General features: G+C 40.7%; 1 protein-coding gene across 5 annotated transcripts in view; it reads left to right on the top strand.

Annotated features, from left to right (window-relative positions):
- TBCE (tubulin folding cofactor E) overlaps positions 1 to 22,828 on the top strand; it is a 152,398-nt gene that overhangs the window by 118,303 nt on the left and 11,267 nt on the right. For 4 of the 5 annotated variants that reach the window (XM_037017119.2, XM_037017116.2, XM_037017118.2 and 1 more), the window contains 12 exons: positions 4,657 to 4,839; positions 9,532 to 9,620; positions 13,267 to 13,366; positions 14,575 to 14,677; positions 15,892 to 15,968; positions 16,831 to 16,926; positions 17,430 to 17,494; positions 17,589 to 17,653; positions 17,958 to 18,110; positions 18,775 to 18,928; positions 20,399 to 20,467; positions 21,018 to 21,077. In XM_037017119.2, the coding sequence (XP_036873014.2) occupies positions 4,657 to 4,839; positions 9,532 to 9,620; positions 13,267 to 13,366; positions 14,575 to 14,677; positions 15,892 to 15,968; positions 16,831 to 16,926; positions 17,430 to 17,494; positions 17,589 to 17,653; positions 17,958 to 18,110; positions 18,775 to 18,928; positions 20,399 to 20,467; positions 21,018 to 21,077 (1,214 nt within the window). Of the gene's footprint in view, positions 1 to 4,656; positions 4,840 to 9,531; positions 9,621 to 13,266; positions 13,367 to 14,574; positions 14,678 to 15,891; positions 15,969 to 16,830; positions 16,927 to 17,429; positions 17,495 to 17,588; positions 17,654 to 17,957; positions 18,111 to 18,774; positions 18,929 to 20,398; positions 20,569 to 21,017; positions 21,078 to 22,828 lie in introns of all 5 variants that reach the window. The other variant, XR_005061057.2, reaches the window with a different exon arrangement.

Below are 22,828 nucleotides of genomic sequence, written 5' to 3'. Positions count from 1 at the left end.
ATCAGGGAAATGCAAGTAAAAACTACAATGAGATATCACCTCACACCAGTAAGGATCACCACCATCCAAAATAAGAACAACAAATGCTGGTGAGGATGTGGAGAAAGGGGAACCCTCCTACACTGCTGGTTGGTATGTAAACTAGTTCAACCTTGTGGAAAGCAATGTGGAGGTACCTCAAAAAGCTAAAAATAGAAATACCATTTGACCCGGGAATCCCACTTCTTGGAATTTACCCAAAGAATACAACTTCTCAAACTCAAAAAGACATATGCACCCCTATGTTTATCACAGGACTTTTTACAATAGCCAAGATATGGAAGCAACCTAAGTGTCCATCAGTAGATGAATGGATAAAGAAGACGTACATATACACAATGGAATACTATTCAGCCATAGGAAAGAAGCAAATCCTACCATTTGCAACAACATGGATGGAGCTGGAGGACATTATGCTCAGTGAAAAAAGCCAGGCGGAGTAAGTGCCAAATGATTTCCCTCATTTGTGGAGTATAACAATGAAGCAAAACTGAAGGAACAAAATAGCAGCAGACTCAGAGACTCTAATAATGAACTAGTGGTTATCAAAGGGGAGGGGTGTGGGAGGGTGGGTAGGGAGGGAGGGAGAAGGGGATTGAGTGGTATTATGTTTAGTACACATGGTGTGGGGGATCAGGAGAACTGTGTAGCACAGAGAAGGCACACAGGATCTGTGGCATCTTGCTGCACTGATGGACAGTGACTGCACTGGGGTATGGGTGGGGACTTGATAATAAGGGTGAATTTAGTAACCACATTGTTTTTTCATGTGAAACCTTCATAAGTGTGTATATCAATCATACCTTAATAAAAAATTTAAAACAAAAATCTGGTGGAAAGTCAGAAGGACTCAGCAACTGTGGGTTCTTTCAGGAGTGGTGCAGGCCCCTCTTCAGGTTGAGGAGCACTCCATGCTCTTCTTCTGTCCTCAGGCTTCAGCACAAAAGGAAATATGGTCTGTTTCTCAAAGGAAGAATTTAAAGGGCCCCGTGTTGGTCACGAGGACCCAGATGTGGGTTGATTTAAGAAGGCAGGAGCAGACAGAAAGAAATTGGAATGGAGCTGTGGCAGCGATTGGGAGCAGAGTGGCAGTTCTAGCTGCTGAGGATGAAGCAGAAGGCAGAGATAAAGCAATAAGATCGGCATGTGTGCCTGCAAGACTTTTTGCTGGAGAAGGTGGGTATTGTAGGCCCACCCATGGTCCTTTTGGTTAAGTCATTTGAGTAGGACTAATTTGAATACAGCCAGGATGACCACTTGGTGGCAGTGGATCTCCTCCGGCTTGAGGGTTATTATAATTTTTGTTATTTGTATATTGTCATAGCCTCTGTTGTTATTATGGAATTTGTTTACAGTGCTCAAGCTTTCTTGCACAGGGACCATTGCAGAGGATTGAGGGCACATAGATTGAGAAGAGAGAATCCTGGAGGGATGGAGTGTGGATAAAATGAAAGTTCTGTGGCCAGGATTCTCACCTGGCCCTGGTTGACTGGCTCATTGCACAGGTGTGGGCAATGTGTCGTTGTTGACTCTAGATAAAGAGCCTTGCCCAGTGCTCTGGATGACACGGTGGCATGGCTGCAAGGCTGCAGGAGAGCAGAGCAGAGGCTGGATTTGTGGCAGCGCCGAGAACAGAGGCCCAGAGGCAGAGACCAGCTTGCTGGGTGCAGACTCACTCTGTGTGGATGGGGTTTTAGGGATTGACCTGACTCCGTGAAAATAAAGTTGGGTATAACCCTTTCACCCTAAGAACATTCTACTGTCATGTTCTTTGGTCACACTGAATCCATAGTGAACTTGCCTGGGGATGAAACCCTTGACAAGACAGATACATGTAAAGGAGACATATCTTATACCAGGCAATATAGTGGTAGTTTATATATTATGATTTATTTGATCCTTATAAATCACCTCGATTGTTAATTAAGGCTTTATAGATGAGGAGACTTTGAGAATGTAAATTCAGTTGCTTGCAGTCACATAGCTGGTTAAGTAATGAAGCCAGAGCAGCTGCTTCCCCCATTCCCATTCTATTCCCTGCTCCCATCTTAGGAACATGTATGTTAAGTAGGATTTTAATATAAGGAATGTATTAAATTTACCCAAATAAGCCATTGCTTTCCATCTATGAGCCAGGACAAGGATAGTGCACTGGTGTTGTTGGTCTTGGTAGTGATGCCTGTGTAGCAGCAGACCCCAGTATCCCCAGCTGACACAGGGTTAGACTAGAGCAGAGTTCTTGGAGCAGGACCTGAGGCCTGCCTACATCAGAATCCCATTGAGCATTGTTTCTAACAAGCAGGTTCCTGGGCCCAGGCCTCAGTGAGTGAGCATCTCGGGATGGGTAGTGGGGAATCCAATAAGCTTTCCAGGTACCAAGCTTTTTAAGTTAAGTTTGAGAAGTTCTAGACTAGATAATCCCTTAGGTAGATCCCCCTTGGAACTCTTAAAAATGATGCTAACTATATTTAATCCCTTTATTGGAGTGATATAATTGTGTGTGTTAAAGGAGAAGTGTGCTCTTTACAATATGAGCTTTCCTAGGGTTCAAATGTAATATTTTCAAGGAAGCTTCTGGTAGTTGGAGATCCTTAGATATCACAATGTACTATACAAACTCAGAACCTGATTTTGCTGTGACACAGAATTTAATTTCCTGTGTCATCAATTTTCCCTTCTCCATTGGATTATTTTCATCAACATATAAATTTGATACTGTCTCCCATCTTAAAACATTCGTACTTTGGGTCCCTGGTCTTCTGTCAACTGTTGTCCCTGTTCTCTTATCCCTTCCCAATAAAACTCCTTGGGACGAGAGCTCACTCTGGAACTTACGCCATCAGGCTTCTTCCTCGCTGGGCGCCCAACTGCCCCTGGGTTCCCTTCTGGTTGCTAGATTCAGTGGTGGCCTCTGCTGTCACCATTTGCAGCACCTGGCTCCTGGGACACCCCATTCTTTGGGTTCTAATGACCACTTCTTTTGTGTGGCATGACTCCTAAGTTGCAGGGGTCACAAGTTTCTGTCACAATCCAGTAATCTCTATGGATCCACTTCCCAGGAAAAGTGTAGATATTTTTATATTGACATGTATCATCAGTATTTGTATTCATCCTTTTAACTTACGATAAATTCTAAGAAGTTTCAATTTCTTTCAGAATTAAATGTATTCAGTTCAAACAGTGTTTATAATGAGTTTTTGACAATTCATGTATTTCATCATTCTCTCAAATTATCTGATGGTAGTGTTGACATTGATAGTGTTTTATAGGGCATGCTTAGATGGCCCTAACAGTGAGGCACCACTGCCATGCTGAACTCTGACATGTGATGGGTGTGCAGACCCAGTGGGAGCCTATTGGAAAGCGTGGCCATGGCTGTTACACACAGTGCTGTGATTCATATTTCTGTTATATCCTGCTACTGAATTTTACTAAAAATTGCTATAAAACCTGAATATGAATTGTGGTAAAATATCTTATATTTCTGTAAAATTCTTCCCATATGTTCTATTTTAGCCCCATATTTAAGCTTCTAAGATGTATTCAGTTCAAATTTAATTTCTCATTTAAAAGATTTTGTACATAATTTTATTACACATATTTTCATGTCCTTAGCCAATGTTTGTGTGTAGGTATGATTCCCCTATAGTTGTATCATGTGCAATTTGGTTGTTTTTTGAAATCTTAGCATTATTTTGGGAGTTACTTTATTAAATATTACAACTAGAATTTTTTCATAACTGTATCTGTCTGGTTATTTAATAGTTCCTATCTCATTGGGTATTTTTATGATTTCCAGGGTTCCTCAATAACAAATAAGTACCATTATACTGAGTATTTGTAAATGCTATTTTGTTTTTATATTATTTCCTGCTGACAAATTTCCAGGAGTATGATTATACAATCAAAAACAAATCTAATCTTGCAGTTTCTGAGGCCTTATGATTTTTCTTTGTTTTTATGCCAGTTTTATTGAAAAGAATTTCATTATTTGAATTTGCATTAAAAATTTTTTTTATTAGAATAGCATCGATATACAATCTTATGTTGGTTTCAAATACACAACACAGTGGTTCAGCAGTTACCCATATTATCAAGTCATCATCCCCTCCAGTGCAGACACTATCATGTAGTAAGATGTTACAGAATCATTAACTGTGTTGAATTTGTTTTTCTTAACATTAGCAAGGTAAAACTTTCCCCCATGGATTTAATACTTCCCTTTCCTCTTATAAGAATGATCTGTTCCATATTTCTTCTCTGTTTATCTATTGGGATTTTACATGCTAAGCTCATGACCCTCGATCATATTGATTATGTTTTATTAGTATATTATTTTCCATTTTATGCTGATTTTGATTTTTTGGCATACAGAAAATTTTGAAAACCTTCAGAATATTGCGCTTATGGCCATTCTTGGTGGATGTTAATTTTTCTGTCTTTTTTTTTTTTTTTACTTGTATAATGCTTTTATTTGCCAAGATATTTGTAAACAAATTTGTAAATGCAGGTATTTTGTGTATGTGGCAGACAGTTTATAAAGGCTGTTTGCATGTCATTGTATTTAAATGTCCCCATGGATATTTTCCATGTTCCATTTCTGTCCTTTTTTAACAGGCACCCAACAGGAGGATCCTTTATTCGTCCCAACAAAGTAAATTTTGGAGTAGACTTTCTTACTGCAATTAAGAAACGCTATGTTTTAGGAGATGGACCAGAAGATGGAAAAGAGCAAATTGTTACAATTGGAAATAAGCCTGTGGAAACTATTGGTTTTGACTCTATTATAAGACAGCAAAGGTAAGTGGAGTTGATAATGGAAAGCTGACTTTCACAGTTTCATCAGCATTCAGGGTTTAAAAGTTCATCTGACTCTCTGTTGATGCTCAGAACTTTGCCCCCAAACTGGTCTATTCATTCTGTACAAACTGCAAATTGTAAGAGTGTGAGGATTGAATGTTCAGGGAAATTAAAATTCTTATTTTAACACAGTCGTTGGACTTTCCTTGATTGGAAGTAAAACATTTATTTGCCTGTTACTAATATTTACACAATACTATCTTGTATTGATTAGTTATTAAGTAACTAAGGTTGCCTTTTTTTTAACCCTTTTTAGCGGGAGTATAGTTTACATATCATTATATTAGTTTCACTTGTTCAGCATTGATTTGACAATTACAATACATTATGAAATGTTACTACAGTTAGTGTGTTACCATCTCTCACCATACAGAGTCGTCACGATATTATTGACATGTTCTTTATGTTGTACTTTTCATCTCTAGAACTTACTTATTTTATAACTGGAGTTTGTGTCTCTTAATTTCCTTCACCTAAGGTTGACATTTTGGCCCTTTTCTATTTTATGGTGACATTCCTAGATGGATGGTAAGTCAAAAGTGGGAACAGAAGTCTAGATTGTTACCTGTGCCATGTAGCATGCTGGTACCATCTTGTACTGAGTAGTTCCCAACTCTGGTTGCACCTGCTGGTCACCTAGGAGTGCTTTTGAAGCTGTAAAATTCTGGGTACCACTCCAGACCTATTGAATTAGAATGACGGTGGTCTCTTACTTTAAAGAAGTACCCCAAATTATCATGTAGCAGTCTGAAGGGCACTAAATAATGCATTTAAAAACTTGAGTCTGAACATTCTCTGTTCACTGAAACTCCCTGTACACAATGATTCTGTGTGAAGGCACTGCTCATTCTGATGAACTGTCTGAATCAGAGAGAGAGGAAAGTGACATCCACACAAAACACCCACAACTGCACAAGAACCTTCAGGTTACCCAGGTTTAGTGAGGGCACTGCGGAGATGTTTGACCCTGACTCTAAGGAGGCATCCTCGAAGTGACCCCTGGTGGCCACTGTGGAGAGTAGCTTTGCAGCCACTTGGCATACGCCTGCAATCTTTCCGTCTAAAGTAAGATTAAACTAGGGTTTTGTTCAAAGTAAATTTCTTTCTTTCTTTCTTTTTTTTTTTTGCTGCTGCTGTTTTTATTAGTAAGATTTTAACATAATACTAAATTTAAAGTGCACATGGTGACTGTGGAAGAATAAATATCTCTGCCTTTTAATATAGATGACCAGTAATTTTTTTTTTCTTTGAGAGGGCATCTCTCATATTTATTGATCAAATGGTTGTTAACAACAATAAAATTCAGTATAGGGGGGGCAATGCTCAATATACAATCATTAATCCATCTCAAGCCTAATTCTCGTCAGTCTCCAATCTTCTGAAGCATAACGAACAAGTTCTTATATGGTGAACGAATTCTTACATAGTGAATAAATTCTTACATGGTGAACAGTACAAGGGCATTCATCACAGAAACATTCGGTTTTGATCACACATTATGAACTATAAACAATCAGGTCAAATATGAATATTCGTTTGATTTTTATACTTGATTTATATGTTGATCCCACATTTCTCCCTCTATTATTATTATTATTTTTATTTTTAATAAAATGCTGAAGTGGTAGGTAGATGCAAGATAAAGGTAGAAAACATAGTTTAGTGCTGTAAGAGGGCAAATGTAGATGATCAGGTGTGTGCCTATGGACTAAGTATTAATCCAGGCTAGACAAGGGCAGCAAGACATCCACGGATGCAGAAGATTTCTCTCAAAGCAGGGGGGGTGAGGTTCTGAGCCTCACCTCTGTTGATCCCCAAATTCTCACCTGATGGCCCCCCTGCGACTGTGCCTGAGATGACCAGTAATTTTTTAAAAACCTCATAATAAATCAAGATTTTTTAAAAACAGCAACTTGACTATTAATTACAAAATAATATACATTTATTGTTATGACTTTAGAAAATATAAATTGAAGAAAAACTCACAACTAACGCCACCACCGAGAGATAATGTTCATGAATGTTTTTGCCATTTGTCCTGATTTATATGCATTTAAAGAACCGTGTGTATGTTTCATGGGGTTATTTACAGTTCTTTGCTTACGTTTTTCCAGTTAAAATGAAAATATTTTAAATATTTTACTCTAAAAGAGGCACTTTTTTTTTTACTGGCTGATCTCTTTCAGAGAAGACCATGGGCTCTGTGAATGTTAACAAATTCAACAGCTTTTCCTCCCCTAGTTTATGAACAACTATATCTTATGAACTTTTTGGTGAGTAACCCCACCACTGGAATATCATTGCATTCAATAATTAGCTAGTATCTTTCTTGGACCAGCCCTGATGTTGGAGGCAGACTGGGCGCAGATGTCAGCTAAGCCACTTTCTAGCTCTTAGAGCCTAGTTGCTTCATTTCTCAGCCTCTGCTGTTAGAGCTGTTGTGAATGACAGGTGAGATGATGCAGTGAGTGGTAGTCATCATTTTTAGAGATGGAAACCACTCCTTGAAGCCATTATATTGTCTCCTTAATAATATCCAGCTGACCCGCTTTGACTTTGTAGCACTCAGACTTACAATAAAGGAGTCAAAAACCAATGAAACCCATTATGTATGATTTCAGAGATACCTTTAGCTCTGAAGTGATGTCTGTATTGAGACCTGGGCCCCTAAGCTGTGTACCAAGGTTTCCTCTGCACTACAGGGAGCTCAGGGGGCACAGCAGGAGATTGTCAATGTTAGAGTGAAACAGCAACATCTATCCAGATAGGGTGAAAACTACTAGTGTGAGTTTCATGATACCAGTCTCAAATTATTCCTGCAGTTCCTTTCAATGGTGTCACATCCCTGTAGAACTGTGTTGTTAGCAATTGCTGTGATAAAAAACAAGTATCTCTTGAAAAATCATCAGCAAACATGAAATGGACGTGGTGATATCCAGTCTGTTTTCTGGGCTAGGGGAGGTAGGCAGTGCCTAACAGATATAAGTTGATAGGGCATAAATAATTATGAAGTTGTTTGGCCCAAACTACTTACCAAATGGAACTGTGAGGTATTTATTTTGGCCTAATGGCACCATGAGAAAATTACTGAAATGCCAGGGGCTCCATGAACTGAGAAAATTTGGGAGCCTTTGCCCTAGAACTTGGCAGTTGTCTTTTTCTTCATTTTCAATGATTATAAAAGCTCATGCCTTACATTTTGATCTTAGCATTTACCTCAAAGGTTGTCAGTTTTATTTTTATTTTATAAGTGATTATAAAATAACTTAGTGTACATAAGGTGGTATTTTGAGAATTTCACACTAAATTATAGCATTTAAAAAATTGTAAAGTATACAAACTTGCCATTGTAACCATTTTTAAGTGTCTAGTTCAGTGGTATTCATTCATGTTGTTGGGCAACCATCATCACCGCTGATCTCTAGAACCTTTACATCTTCCCAAACTGAAGCTCTGTCCCCATTAAACAGCTCCTCATGTCCCTCTCCTCAGCCTATGGCACCTACCCTTGTACGTTTTGTGCCTATGAAGGTGATCCCTCTGGGGACCACATATAAATGGACTCATACAGTATTTGCCCTTTTGTGTCTGGCTTATTTCACTCAGCACAGTGTCCTCACAGTTCACCCACATCATAGCGGGTGTCAGAATTTCCTTCCTTTTTAAGGCTGAATCATATTCCACTGTGTGGTTATGCCTCACTTTGCTTGACTATTCAGTGTCGATGGACACTGGGTTGCTCCCACCCTTTGTCTATGGTGAGTATTGCTGCTGTGAACATGGGTATATGTCATAGCACTTTATAAATGTGGAATATGAGGCTCAGAGATGGTAACTCATCTGAGGCCAAAGGAGATGGTGGAGTTGGGATTTGAACTCAGCAGTCTGACTGCATGTTGTGTGTTTTAGACACTCTTAAGTACTATTTATACATGGGTTCTTTTAATGGATAGAAAACATAGATTCTCCACCCTTAAAAAGTGGCTTCTGAGAGTATCTGGTAAAGCTGAAGATAGACATGCTCTTTAGGATGTATCCCTAGATAGACTGACATGTGAGTCCAAGAAGTACACAGTAGTGTTTACTTCAAGCACTGTTGGAAATAATCTAAATGTCAGCAGGAGCAAATAAATGAACTGTAGTCTGTTCATATAGTAAAAAACTAGTAAGAGGTGAAAATGAATGTTCTAGAGTATGTGTGTTGGTACAGCTGAATCTCACTACTGACAAAACACTGTTGAGAAGTTGAAGGAGGACATATATGGTAGGATACCCTTTATATCAAGTTTCATAATACACAAAGATACTGTAATTGTTTAGGGATATGGAAATAAATAGAACTATTAATGAATGCTTAAGGTTAAATAAATACCACATGTAGTAACTGGTTTCCCACAGGGAGTGCAGGAGAAGGGGGATGTATCATGGAAAGGGACACAAAGGGCTTTGATTATATTTGTAATGTTTGTGATGCTTTCTTTTCTTTTTGGTAATGCTTTATTAAGTTGGATCGTGGGTACTGTTATTTGTCATTTTTGGTCCTTTTTGTATGTCTGAGATGCTTTTATTTTTAAAGGGTTAAAGGATAGCATACATGTTTATCTGTACATGTGAACTGTGTTTTTCATGCAGTCAGCTGAGCAATTTGCAAGAAATTTCTTTGAGGAACTGTACAGTAAACTGTGCTGGTGACAAAGGAGGAATTGCCAAAACATGCCCTAGTATCCTTTTTCAGTGGTAACTGGTCACTGGGACCTGACTTTGGATTTGATGCTTCCGCCACATGACACTAGTTGCCTTCCCAGTGACTGCTCTCCCCAGTCCGCTTCCTCACAGCAGGTCAGTCTCACCTGGGCTGACTCCACCCAGATGGATTATTTACTTTTGCAGGGCCCTTTGCTTTCGGGTGAGGCAGTGAGGCTTCTGAAGGGGGCTCCTGAAAAAGGACAGTCAGGGCTGTTCTGCCTACGCCCTTTGCCTTTACCCCCTTCCCTGTCCGAGCCCAGACAGGATGCCCAGGGCTCTGCAGCCCTCTTGTGTGAAGAACGTCGTCCAGTGTGTGTACTCTCTTTTGTCTACCTTCTTGTAAGTTGTTGGTTTTTTTTGGTCATATAGTGCTTCTATGCCCACAACCAAAAATATAGGAGGTAAGTTTAAAAAAAAAAATCCTAATGGCAGGTCAAATAGAGTTTCTCCAAATTTAAAAGGTCTTCTCCCAACTCTTTACATCTGCCTAGTCTCTCATAATAACTTATGCAAAAGATAGTGGCTTATCAGCACTTTGCTGTGAGTGAAGAGATGGCAGTTGAGTAGCTTTTTAGCGAAGTAGTCCTAACTAGCAGCTCTACGTACTACGTGGTGACAGAAATGAGAGCAGAGCTCCTCACCCAGTGTGTCTGAGGTGTCCTCCTCTCAGCCTTGGGGGCTTGGAGTGGACGTGGAACCAGGTTTGGTAGGGAGCCGAATGCCACAAAGCCTCCTGTGATCCGCTGGGCCAATTCCTAAACGATTTCATGAGAATGGTAATTGGGTGGCTCAAGGCTTCTTTTCCACATGTCAGAAAAGACCTACCTGGGCAGTGGAGGGGTTTGAGAATGCAGGGTGGTTGACTGGATTGTTGGCAGTGTCTCGGAGCGTCACATCGTGCTTGTTTATACTGCTCTTTCCTGGAGGAAAACATCCACAAGAAATGCGGTTTCAAACGTGAGGTAATCAAGCCATGGTTGATACTTGCAGACACAGTGATGAACGTGTGGTGGTTCCTGAGTTCCTGCCTGAGGTTGAAGTATTGGCTGGGGTGTTCCCTGCAGTTTAGGGGTGCTCACCTTGGAGCCCCCTGACTCAGCAGGCTGAGCTCGTCCACCCTGGTTGCTGCTCTGAGGACGGGCGGGTGTCTGAGGAACAAGGACTGCGCGGCCCTGGGAGCTACCCGGCGCGCGTGCGCATGGGCCTCTGCTTACTGCTGCGCCTGTGCGGAGCTGGTTTACGGTGCACAGCCTGTTTACTGTGTGATCACAGCCTGCCTGATGGCATTATTTTCAACTCACTGCCATCTGTGTGCTAAAATCTTCAGGTCAGGTGTTGGCAAGCTTCCTAAAAGAGCCAGAGAATAAATACTTTAGGCCTGTGGCCAGTAACTGAACTAGGGATATTATGTAGAGACATTACCACCTAAGGCCTAACCTCTGAATAACGTGACAGCCTTCCTAGCCCTCCATCCTCTTCGCCGCCCTGAGAGCCATCCGTTGCTGCGCGTTCCCACCCCCTGTTCCCTCCCTCCTGGTCGCCCTCTGTAGCTTCCTAATTGGTGCCTGCTTAATAGTGTTGCTTTACAATCAGTCCTATGGACTGATGGCCGTATTTTTATACAAAGCTGTTTTCTCAGTGTTTATCTTAAATAGGTTCCGTGTTGTGTTGTGGGTACAAGATGATGGATTTTGGATTGAGGCAGATTTGGGATTGAATGCACACTTGTTCCCCTGAACAAGGCCCCACGGTTACAACTGCTCGGCATCTGGGTGTCTTCCAAGAGTAGCGTGTCCTGCACCTAGCATCAGGCCGGAGACAGCGGTGGTTTCGCCGTTACTGCTGGATCGAGGCTCTTTCCCTTGCTCTCACACCTCCTCAGCCTCCTGCAGCATTGGGAGTGCCCAGGCGCTCGTCGGTGGGAAAGCCCTGCAGTGCTGAGCTGCTCCACCTGAGTCTCGGCCAGAGCGCTCCCCTTCCAGGGTATCTCGATGCTTCTGTTTGGTTGTCCATGGGCGTCTCAAATGTAACAAATTTGGAACTCCCAGTCTCTTCAAACCTGCTTATCCTGTGATCTCTCCTGTCTCCGTAGTTGCAGTCGCAGTGGCACAGGCCAGAACCTTGGAGTTATCCTCCACTTCCCCTTTTTCTCACATCTGTAAATCCCCCTGGGAATCTTCTCGGCTTGGCTTTGCAATTGGGACTTCGAATCTGACGTTTCCCATCCCATGAGGGCTCCTAGTCTGGTCCAAGCCTAGATTGTCAACTGGCACCTCCTGAATCCTCATTCAGGTCTATTTCCCTGCAGTTTATTGCTTAACACAATAGCATAATGACCTTTTGATTAAACACTAAGGTCACACTGCTGGACTTCAAAGTCCTCAGTAGCTTCCATTTCAGGCAGAAACTAGCAAAGACTCTGTAACAGCCTGCGAGTCCCTTTGTGATCTGGCCTGGCCCCTGTGTACTTTGTGACCTCAGTTCCAGAACCTCCTGCTCTCTCTGCCGCAGGCACACTGGGGCTTGCTGTCCCTGTCATAAGCCAGACCTGTTCAAACCTTAGGGCCTTTGCATGTGTCACACCCTCTGCCCCAGTGCTCTTTTCCAAGATGGCATTCCTTCATTTCATTTGGTTCTCTGCCCCAAAGTCACCTTCATAGAGGAGGTCTTCCATGAGCACTGTGTGTTGTTACCCCACACCCCTTCTCCTGAATGCCATGCTGTTACTCCAAACACATGTCTGCATCTGGCACAATATAGCCGCACATGCTTATTGTCTCCCCTACTGAGACCTTTGTGTTCAGTTTTACTCCTGGCTCCCAGTAATTGTGGAAGAGATAAATGAATTGGATAATTTCTATACATATCAGAGTAGTGTGTAAGATTCTCCTTTAGCTGATCCATTCCTGTTCCAAGCTTCTCTTCCGTCTCTCTGCCCAGGGGCTTTGCTAAGCTGTGTCTCTTCTTGTATTCAGCTCAAGTGCCCCTTTCTTTCTGTCCTCTTGGTTTACCCTTCTCTGAATTCCTGTACCAGGGATGGTGGGTGTCATACTCAGTGCATCCCAGTTACAAGAGAGCCTCTGAAGTCCCAAAGCTTTCTTGGCACTGTAGAGCATTTGTCCGAGCTAACCCCTGCTATCTCCCTGGAGAGGCCATGAGAGGCCACTGGTGACCTGGGGCTGCTGCGGCGCAGCATGCAGGGTGCAGTGGGGCTCCACAGGAGAGGGCACATGTTCTTGGTGTGGGCAGCGACTGCTGAACAGTGCCAAGGGCAAGGCTGCGGTACACTGTAGGTGCTTCATCAAAATTTCCATCACTGTTTTTCTGTCTCTTTTTGTTGGGTAATGCTAAAATGGCTTAGTACCATGGTGGTTCTAATTCACTTGATTGTAGATGTTTGCCTCAAGTTTGCAGTGTATGACAATGAACTTTTTAGTTTGTACATGAGCAGTTAGATGATTTAAAAAGGTAAAAGTAGTATGTGCTCATGGAAAAATCTCAAGCATAGTAAATGGTGTAAAGTGAAAACTTAAAAGATTCCCATGCTTCAGAATTGAGGTAACTACTGTTATGTGTTTTATCAATCTTTCTATATTACTGTTTCTTAACATGTGTGTTTAGATATTAGAAAGGCAGATTTGTCAAAAAACCTGCTGTCATCATGGGATGAAGTCATAGCTATTGCTGATCAACTCAAATACCTGGAAGTTCTTAATCTCAGGTAGGAACTCTTGGTTGCCTAATGTCATATTATATGGAACTGCTAATCTCTTCTGTTGCCTCATAGCATCTCTGGGGTGTAATATGGGAAGATGGCTTAGTTGAATTTATCTAAGGTTAACTTATTCTAACTTTTTCTTTAACTTATTCTTTAATAATTATAGTTTCTCAAATGGTGACATGAGATAATTCATTAATTAGGGAGTGTGTTTTACTTTTTATTTTGGGGGTGATAGGTTGACACTTTGACCTGAAAAAATCTTTATTTCTTGTAAGCCTGACCATGAAAGATGGACCACCTGAGGGAGTTGGGATTTAACTGGCAAGTAGGGTAGGTGATATTAAAATTACTTGTTGATTCTGAAGCTTCTAGCATTCAATTGTTTTCAGAACAAGTAATTTCATTGGAATGCTGTTTAATTCCATTCTGATGAGGATTGTTCACTAATCTACATATTTTACTAATGTGATGGTTTTCCAGCCTTCTTGAATATTTGATTAGTTTTAATCTCAGAACCTAACTGTCCAAAGGCTCAACTAGTCTTCTCTTTCATACTTGATCCAACTTTACATATCCAGGTGAGTTGTACCTGGCTTAGGCAGGCTCAGTGTAGCAGAGAGTCAGGCTAAATTAGCTGTGCTCCCAAATGGGCAAAGGTAATATGGCCCATGGTGTTTCCTTTTCTGGAAATAAGGGCTAATATGTTTTAATGGTATCTTCTTTCAAAATGACTGTCAAAATTGAATACATTCTGAGTTGAGGCTCCTGAGAGAGAATTTAAGAGGCAGTAATTTATTTCCTCTGTCTTGATAGCAAAAGGGCAGACTCTGGAGAAACAAAATTCTTGCCCGTGATCTAGCACATCATTAAGATTCTTGAGAGTGGGACCTGATTTTACAATGTCCAGAACTGCATCTTGGGAAGCGGGAAGCTGGAAGCTGTCCTTACAAGTGCCTGAGCCTTAAGTTTAGGAGACTGGTGGCCTCACCATGGAAAAACATCTTTGTGTGTCTGATTCCAAAAAGTTGTATATTATAAATATTAGAAATGAGGTAGTCTTGACTCACTTTATTTTTAAGATAATTTCATTTTAAGGTTGAAAGAAACCAAACTCCTCATATTAAATCCCAAATTGTTGTTTTCAATGGCTGTTTCATTTGGACCCACTGTACAGCAATAAGCACACTGTATCTTCTTCTTCCATGCAGTGAAAATCTACTGAAATTTCCAACTGGTTCATCGTCTCTAACCAGAGCATTTTCTACTCTGAAGGTTTTAGTCCTTAACCGAACAGGAATAACATGGGCTGAGGTGATTTCTTTGGTTTATTACCCAATAATAAGCAATTTTAAATCCTTGGCTTAATAGAGTATTGAAGCACAACTGTGGTTTCATTTTAATCAACCCATTATCCAAATAATAGGATTCTTTAAACAGAATGGAGTTTATAAAATCACTGAATGGAGTTATAAATCGCCTCACAGAGTGGAGTTATAAAATCACTGTAGTTAAGTAGAATTTTGGATCTAGGAATCCATAGTCTCCCTTGGCTCATTCTGATTTGTCCTGGTGTCTTTCTAAACAGTGGCACTGCATAGCGGCATGCAATAAATGTGCCGGGCCTACAGAGCCTCAGAGCTGGCTGTTGGCCGTTGGCCGACTTTTTAGCTACCTGGGTTTCCCCACAGTGTTTTTAGGACAGAGGCTGAGCAGCCAAAAGGTCCTCACACTCTTTTCTTGTTTGAAGTTCAGCTCCTAGAATCCAGTTCATTGTGTACAGCTGGGTTCAAAAGTGGATTCGTGGCTCAGCATTTGGCACTTGTATCTGGTGCTACTCTTTTCTGTCAGAGGTTATCTAACTTCACACACCCAGAACATTCCACTTCCAAACCAAAAGCAGATAATAACATCCCCAGCCAAGGTGTTCCTCTGTGGAGTGCTACTGAGGAGCCTCCCTTAGAGTAGGTCACCTTTAACTTGTGCCCTTCAGGTGTCCCAGACCCCTGCATGAGGTGTTCCCTGTCCGGCACTTAGCATCAGAACAGGAAGGGCACATAAGAAGCCAGGTCATGGAGATGCCAGTTAGGTCAAGTGAGAAAATTTAGGAATAGTTGTTTGGAAATTTTGTCTGATTAGTGCATTCTTTATAAACCCAGGTTGTTATTGAGAACTGAGGCATCAGTTGAGGAACATCAGTTCCCTTCCTTTGGTTCAGCAAACTATCAGATAATGGGAATATGCTCGGTCAGCGCTTCCAGTTCCCCGTGTGCCTGAGTGACGCCTGGTCACCTACCATGCGTGGCCAGTGCACTCACGTGTGCTCCTGTACCCTCAGGACTAGGGGGCCTTGTAAGGCCGAAATTTTATCACCCATCCACTAGCACCCGGCCCAAAATAATAGTCCATCATAGAGTGTCCGCGGGGCACTTTAGTTCTAAAGCAAGTTCAGGTGGAGGTTATGGTAATAAATGCACAGGAGGAACAACGAGCAGAGGCCGCCTCACCCTGAACTGAGTTCCTCCCAGGTGCTGCAGTGTGCCTCCGGGTGGCCCGTCCTCGAGGAGCTGTACCTTGAGTCAAACAATATTTCCATTTCAGAAAGGTAAGAAGGGTTTACTTAAATGCATGAGTCACTCAGTCATTCTGAATAAATAAATGCTCTCAATTATACCTAACTTTGATTTTTAGGACTTGCAAATAAGAAATGAAAAACACTTATTATTTGTTTCCTTCACAAGGTAGAATGCCAACTAAAACGTCACTAATTGATTCTAATTAAGGAAAACTGATCAGAGTGGAAACCCTAAATTAACTATTTTTGAAGACATGAATCTTTGTTTCACACGAGTATATTTAACTTATATTTCTAAATAAAAGTTTTGTTGGATATGCTATAAGGATTAGATCATGCTTTTTTAACCAGTATTATCTGTTCAAAGTTGATGCACCAAAGTCTATGTAGAAACTTTGGTTCTCTTTAGTATGTGGTTGTCCCATCCTCTTTTGTTGATTTCATTAAATTACTTTGTAAAATAAACTTGGGCAATTTTAGAACAGATTCTCAATTATAGAATTCAAATTAATGAGATTTTATTGTACAGAATGATATTTATTATTACAGGCAAATGTAGGCTTTTTAAAATTAAGCTTTTTGAAACAATTTTCAACTCACTTCTAGTTATAGGGAATAATATCCAGAGATGCCTGTCTCCATTTCCTAGTTTCCCCATTGGTAACATCTTGCAAAGTTCTGGTATTGTCGCACCTGCAGAACCAATATTAGTCCAGTCAAGATACATAGCATGCCCATCCAAGAATCCCTTATGGTGCCCTTTTGTAGTCCTGTCTATCCCCCTGCCTCCCCCCAACCTCTCCTTATCACCAAATGTGGGTATTTTAAGGCTTTGTCTTTGAAAATAATTAAGAGATTAAGTTGGTGTTGAAAATTTTTATTTTCCATAAAGGCCAGCTGATGTTCTACAGACAGTCAAGTTATTAGATGTTTCCTGTAATCGATTAATTGATGAAAATCAGCTCTTCCTAATAGCATATCTTCCCAGGTAATTTTGCTCCTAAAGTTCCTTATTACAAAAGTGCTTAGTAAATTTTGAGTCAATAGATCATAAGCTCTATATACTTTCTTAATGGAAATAGGATGATGGTGGAATTCCCAAACTGAGTAATACTCTTTGGGAAATTATTCAAATATGTTTAGAGAAATTACTTGTGAACCATGTATAATGTAGTCTATGTCTGTGTCTATACTAAATAACTGAAGAATGAATAATCTGGTCCTCATGATAATGTCAAGCCTTTATTCACTGGGAAGTAAGACTGCGTCTCTTTCCTCTGAGACCCCGTAGCCCCTCGCACAGCAGCTGGCAAACAGAGGCTATTAGACTGTAGAATCATTAGCACATGAAGAGTCTACTTTGCATGCCCTAAGTTGGACTCTTTGGTTTCTAAGCATGGTATACAAAAAAATGGACAAGTCTAGCCTGGTTGATAGCTCATAGAATTGTATATTGTTCTGTGTAATCCAATTTCACTTTTTAAACTTCAGATTAGAACAACTAATCCTTTCTGACACTGGAATTTCTTCTGTACATTTTCCGGATGCTGGAATTGGTATACACAATTATTAAATCCCACCCACCCCTACTCCCCATACTTCAGCTATTTATTTCATTTCTACATGTAACTTGTCTCTTCTTTTTTCTAGGGTGCAAAACATCGATGTTTCCTTCCTTGCAGTACCTTGTAGTAAATGACAATCAGATATCACAAGTAAGAGCTTCTTCAGAATGTGCACATCACATCGATACTTACTGGCAGAGTTTATAGGTTCCTTCCATTTAAAAATATTTTAAATTAAAAGAGAGGTGCTTCCTCAGATTGAAACTCCTCATATAAACTCCCAAAATAATAATAAATTAGTTAATTCACAGTTAAAGAGTGAAAGTATGTGGGCACCTGGTACATGATGAAATTCTGTGCCTCAGATCAGAACTAGGGACTTCTGCTTTTCTCTTGCTAGTTCATTTGCCTGAAACATGTTTATCTTCACTTATTTTCCTTTGTTGTATTTCAGTGGTCATTTATCAATGAGCTAGATAAGTTACAGAGTCTGCACACTCTGTCCTGCATAAGAAACCCTCTGACTGAAGGAGGCAAAGAGGCGCAGACCACACGTCAGTTCATTATTGCCAGAATTGGGCAGCTGAAAACCCTGAACAAATGTGAGGTAAGTGCCAGTATCATGGTTAGACTAGAAAAAAAATTATCAAAAAAATGTAAAAGGAAATCATATTAGAATATTGTAAAGTGTAACAGATGTAGTTTTCTTCCAACTGGTGAAATATTATTCATGTGCATCTTAGTATGAATAGTTCTCTTCAGCTTCTCAGGGGTAGCATTACACTGAGATGAGCATAGGGAAAACCTGCTGTTTAGCTGCCCCCTGTGATTTATCATCACTGGAGGAAGGGCAAGAACACTGGGTACTTTCTCCTTTTCCTTGTGGGAAATAGAGGCCAAAAGAAGTCAGAACCACAAAGCCCGTTTGTCTTTTCCTTCTCGTCAGATTGGTCAGGCAGCACCTTGCCAGCACTTCTGTGCTGCCCGCTTGGAATAAGTCCACTCCTCCAGGGCAGGCATTAGGCACCTGACAGAGTCTAGAAACTGGCTCATGGGCACATACTCTCATGAAGAAAAGTATAAAACTGAAATTCCTTTTTTCTTTTTGAAGAAACGCCTGAATTCTGTCAATGTTAAAAGGTAAAAATATAATTACCTTGTCCCTCACAATTCGATTACTCTATTAGGTAGGCAGTGGAGGGAGAACCAGGTGCAAGATACACTCACTAGAAATGCCTTAATAGACTTGTCTTCATTCCCTATCAATACAGATTCTACCAGAGGAAAGGCGTGGAGCTGAGCTTGATTACCGAAAATCATTTGGAAAAGAGTGGAAAAGAGCTGGTGGGCATCAGAGTCCAGACAAAAACAGACCAAGTGAAGACTTCCTTGCAGCCCATCCTAGATACCAGCTGCTCTGCCTCAGTATGTACCTGTACTCTGTGGGGACAGAGCTGTCCCATGGGTGTCAAAGGAGGTCCTCAGTGTCATTGCTTTTCTCCCTTGGGGCATTCTGAACTCATCCAAATAACCATGGGCACTTTCATGGGGCTACTTCAGCAAGTTGGGAGCAGATAATTAAACTGTTGACTTTAGAGAAGATAATCAGCATCTCCTCTCAGGGAAGAAACTGGGAATTCTAGTAGATTCCTGGAGGAAGGGATGGACATTTGGGGAGGGGATAGCAGCTCTCAGAGGGTTCTTCTCATCTTTGTATTTATTCACCAGACTTTAGATTTCAGGAGAGGGGCACCACTCCCTACTTTAGGAAGGGCAGGAAGCACTCCAGTGAGCTCACCCCTGGCTGTAACCTAGGAAATGAAGAGCATTTGAAGGTGGAAACCAGGCATTACTATTTTTTTTAAGCTCCCCAGGTAATTCTAACACCCATGGAAGTTTAAATGACCACCTGAGCACTCAGGAAGGCCCACCACATACCACGCTCTCTACCAATTTCAGCACTTGGTATGCAAGGTGCTCCCTTACATTCTCTGGCCTTGGTCCTCAGGCCTTGAAGTTATGACTTTGTCCCTGATGTACTTTCATTTTGTTTGACTTCATTATTATTCCAAATTTCACTTTTATGTGATTTTCTTTTTTTTTATATATTTCCTAATGTAAGAAGCTCACTGCATAAACGCTTCAGCTGGAACATTACCTTTGAGGAAGAAAAGCTGCCTGTGGGAATTGCTTTCAAATTTCCCCATTAGCTGGCTCAGTTTTCTGGCTGCTTTAGGTGAACTCTGAATCCTGTGGTGGTGGGGAAGGTAAGGCTCTAAAGCAGCTCTCAGGAAGGCCCAAGATGTCACTGCCAGGGAGGCTAGGATTCAGCAGCACCATACTGATCCTCAGGGGTGTTTACAGAAGTCTGTCCCTGGTAGCAGGAGGTAGAGCAGGACAACAGCCTGCTTTCCTCATGTCCCAGTGGGGCACTTGGTGTGCAGAGGTGTTACTGAGCGTGCAGCCTAGTATATCCAGATCTGGCTAAAACTTGAAGGTGTCCTGTTAGTTATGTCCCCAGTAGTACCAGGTTTCTCTCTCAGCACCCAGAAAGAAAGGGGACTGTTAGCAAAGGTGAAACTTGGAATAAGCATTTTCTGCATTTGAAAGCATGGCTTCATCTTGCTAGCTTTTGTCAGTGCACTGACCGTCTGTGAGGGTCAGTGATGGAACGCCAGGGGGCAGCGGCAATGCTCAGAAGCAGGTGCGGGCTGTCATTCCTAAAAATAAATAACGAGGCTGAGTACAAGGAGGCAGACTCCAGGTGAGCAGACCAGCTGCTGCTGCTACGTTTATTCTGGACAAGAAAAGGCTGTGTTGATACTTAACCTGTGTTTTTTTTATTATAGTGGCCTTTGGTTTATCACTCATCTTTTTTTGTTTCTTCTTAAACAGAGTATGGTGCACCTGAAGATGGGGAACTCAAAACACAACAACCATTTTTGCTCAAAAACCAGCTACTAAGTAAGAATCCCCAGTTCCAAGGCAGCTTATTTGTATTGCAGTCCTTAGGTGCTGAACAGAGTGATGGCCTCACAGGGACTCTTGTTCCCTTTAGAACCTAAGTGAGTCTTCCATTTGTAAAGGAACAATGAAGTCTCAAACATACCTATGTTCTTATATTGAACATTTTAGTAATTCTCATGCTTTAAACCCATTTAGTCATGTTATAAATATGGTATGTATTTGAGTAGTGAGCTTGATTGTGATTTGGAAATTTGTGACTTTTCTTACACTTGAAAACCTAGTTGAATTTTCAGAGAAGAAGACTAGTGGGGAATGAGAAAGCGATAGAAAGCCAGTTCAGCCATTTGTGTTGTTTTGCTGTTGGTGGTATTCTGTGAAATAATAGTAGAAGGAATTTTAAACATGAATCACACCTATTCCTTTGTTAGGATTTGAGCTGATGATACAAACAGCTGTCTCATTTGGTAGTCACTGTTAATGTGCATGTATAATTTAAATCCTTATTGCGGTAGGTCTTACTTAGCCTTTTTCCTTTTTTTCTTTCAAGCACTGAAGATAAAATACCCTAATCAACTTGATCAGAAAATCATAGAGAAACAACTACCAGGTAAGCAACATAAGGCTGTCTTCCCCTCCATAATTATACCTCTGAATCGCTGGCCTCGGTTTGAGTCAGCCGGAAATAAAATAGTTCATACTGGAAGATGTGGACTTTGAGAGCTTACAAGTTTTCACTAGTCTTTCATATTCTAAAATATAAATCGATCATGCTCTTATCACTCCCCCATCCCCAAAGTTTAAATCTCCCATAATTTTATCTGCTTATCTAGAAAATTTCTGTTAATACTGGAACCCTTGCATATGATTACTTCTTTAGTTAAAGACAGACACACTTGAGTGGCTTAGCCAAAGCTACTGCTGTTCACTTCTCACATTGTTGCTCCTGTTGAGAAACTCACACTAGGCTAGAGATCTTGTCTTATCCTCCCTTCATAGAACAGGAAACATGTCCTTGTGAACAGAATTGTGAATCACTTAGACATTGGTGACTTATCATGCACTCTGCTCTTTCCAATCAGGAGTCCCTGCTGAAACACTTCTCAGAGGCTGTCTTTTAATGGGTACACTGAAAGGGTTTTCTTTGAAAAAATGATTTCAGAGCTTTATCTAAACATTTGTGTTACTGGAACTGAATTGGATGCATTCAGAATATAAATATTTTTGTGTCAACAAATTACATCAGTGTAACTTACCTTAAACTGTCATTCAAAAGAAAAATTAAATTAGTCTGTGAGTATAGTATGAATTTGCAAGATTAAACTTGATCACAGATAAATACTAGAATACAAGCAGCTTAAATTTAGAGCAGTGCAGATTTGAAGAAGAAATAAAGTATGTAACACCGCAACAAGACTTTAGTGAAATGCTTTAATTTGCCTGTCACTGCAGTAAATCTGGCTGTGTCCCCATTCTCCTGAGACTCAGTTACCCACTGAACACCCACAATGGTCATAACTTGTATTCATCCTCAAGGGAACCAGCAGAGATTAGAATCATCCATAGAAATTATACAATGAGTACGGATTTGAGCTATTCAGAATCTGAGTCCCATATTCTCTAAACTCAGCAAGCCAGCAGATCACAACAGTTCTATTAAATTTTATGCCACATGCTATAAATATCTAATCGCTAATATAAATAGACTAAAAAAGAAAAGTAATAAATGTAAAGTACTGCAACATTGTTTTGCTTATCAGATTATCAGAAATTAAAGACAAAAACATGTGGAGCTGGCATGGAAAACAAGTGTACTGTTTTTGTAAAGTCATGTGGTAACTGGCATAATACATACATACATACTGTGACCAGCATTCTACCTTGTATCACTTGTATGTAACAGCTCAAACATTTTAATGTTCACAGTGAGGAAATGGCTGAATAAATCTTGGTAGAACGACACATCCCGTATTCTGTGTCATTAGAGAAGGAAGAGAGTCTAGAGCTCCACATCCCATGTGGCTGCCACAAGCCCCATGAGGCATTTTAAATTAAATTCCTTAAATTAAAATAAAATTTGAAAAAGTCGGCTCCTCAGTCTTACCACATTTCACATGCTCACCAGTTCCATGGAGCGGCAGTTGTGGACAGCGCACGTCTAGAGGAAGGGCCGTGAAAGATGGACCATGCTAGTAAAGACATTCAAGATGCAGACCAATATAGATTATGAAACCTACACATCGTTATATACATGAATGTCAGGAATTATGCCCATTACACTTTTAAAAAAAAATAAGGTATCATTGAAGGTTTCACATGAAAAACATTGTGGTTACTACATTCACCCATATTATCAAGTCC

This window comes from Manis javanica, chromosome 7, assembly GCF_040802235.1.
Source record: "Manis javanica isolate MJ-LG chromosome 7, MJ_LKY, whole genome shotgun sequence".
NCBI classification, from domain to species: domain Eukaryota; kingdom Metazoa; phylum Chordata; class Mammalia; order Pholidota; family Manidae; genus Manis; species Manis javanica.
Note: the sequence above shows the minus strand (reverse complement) of the source record. Positions and strands in the feature narration are given on the sequence as shown.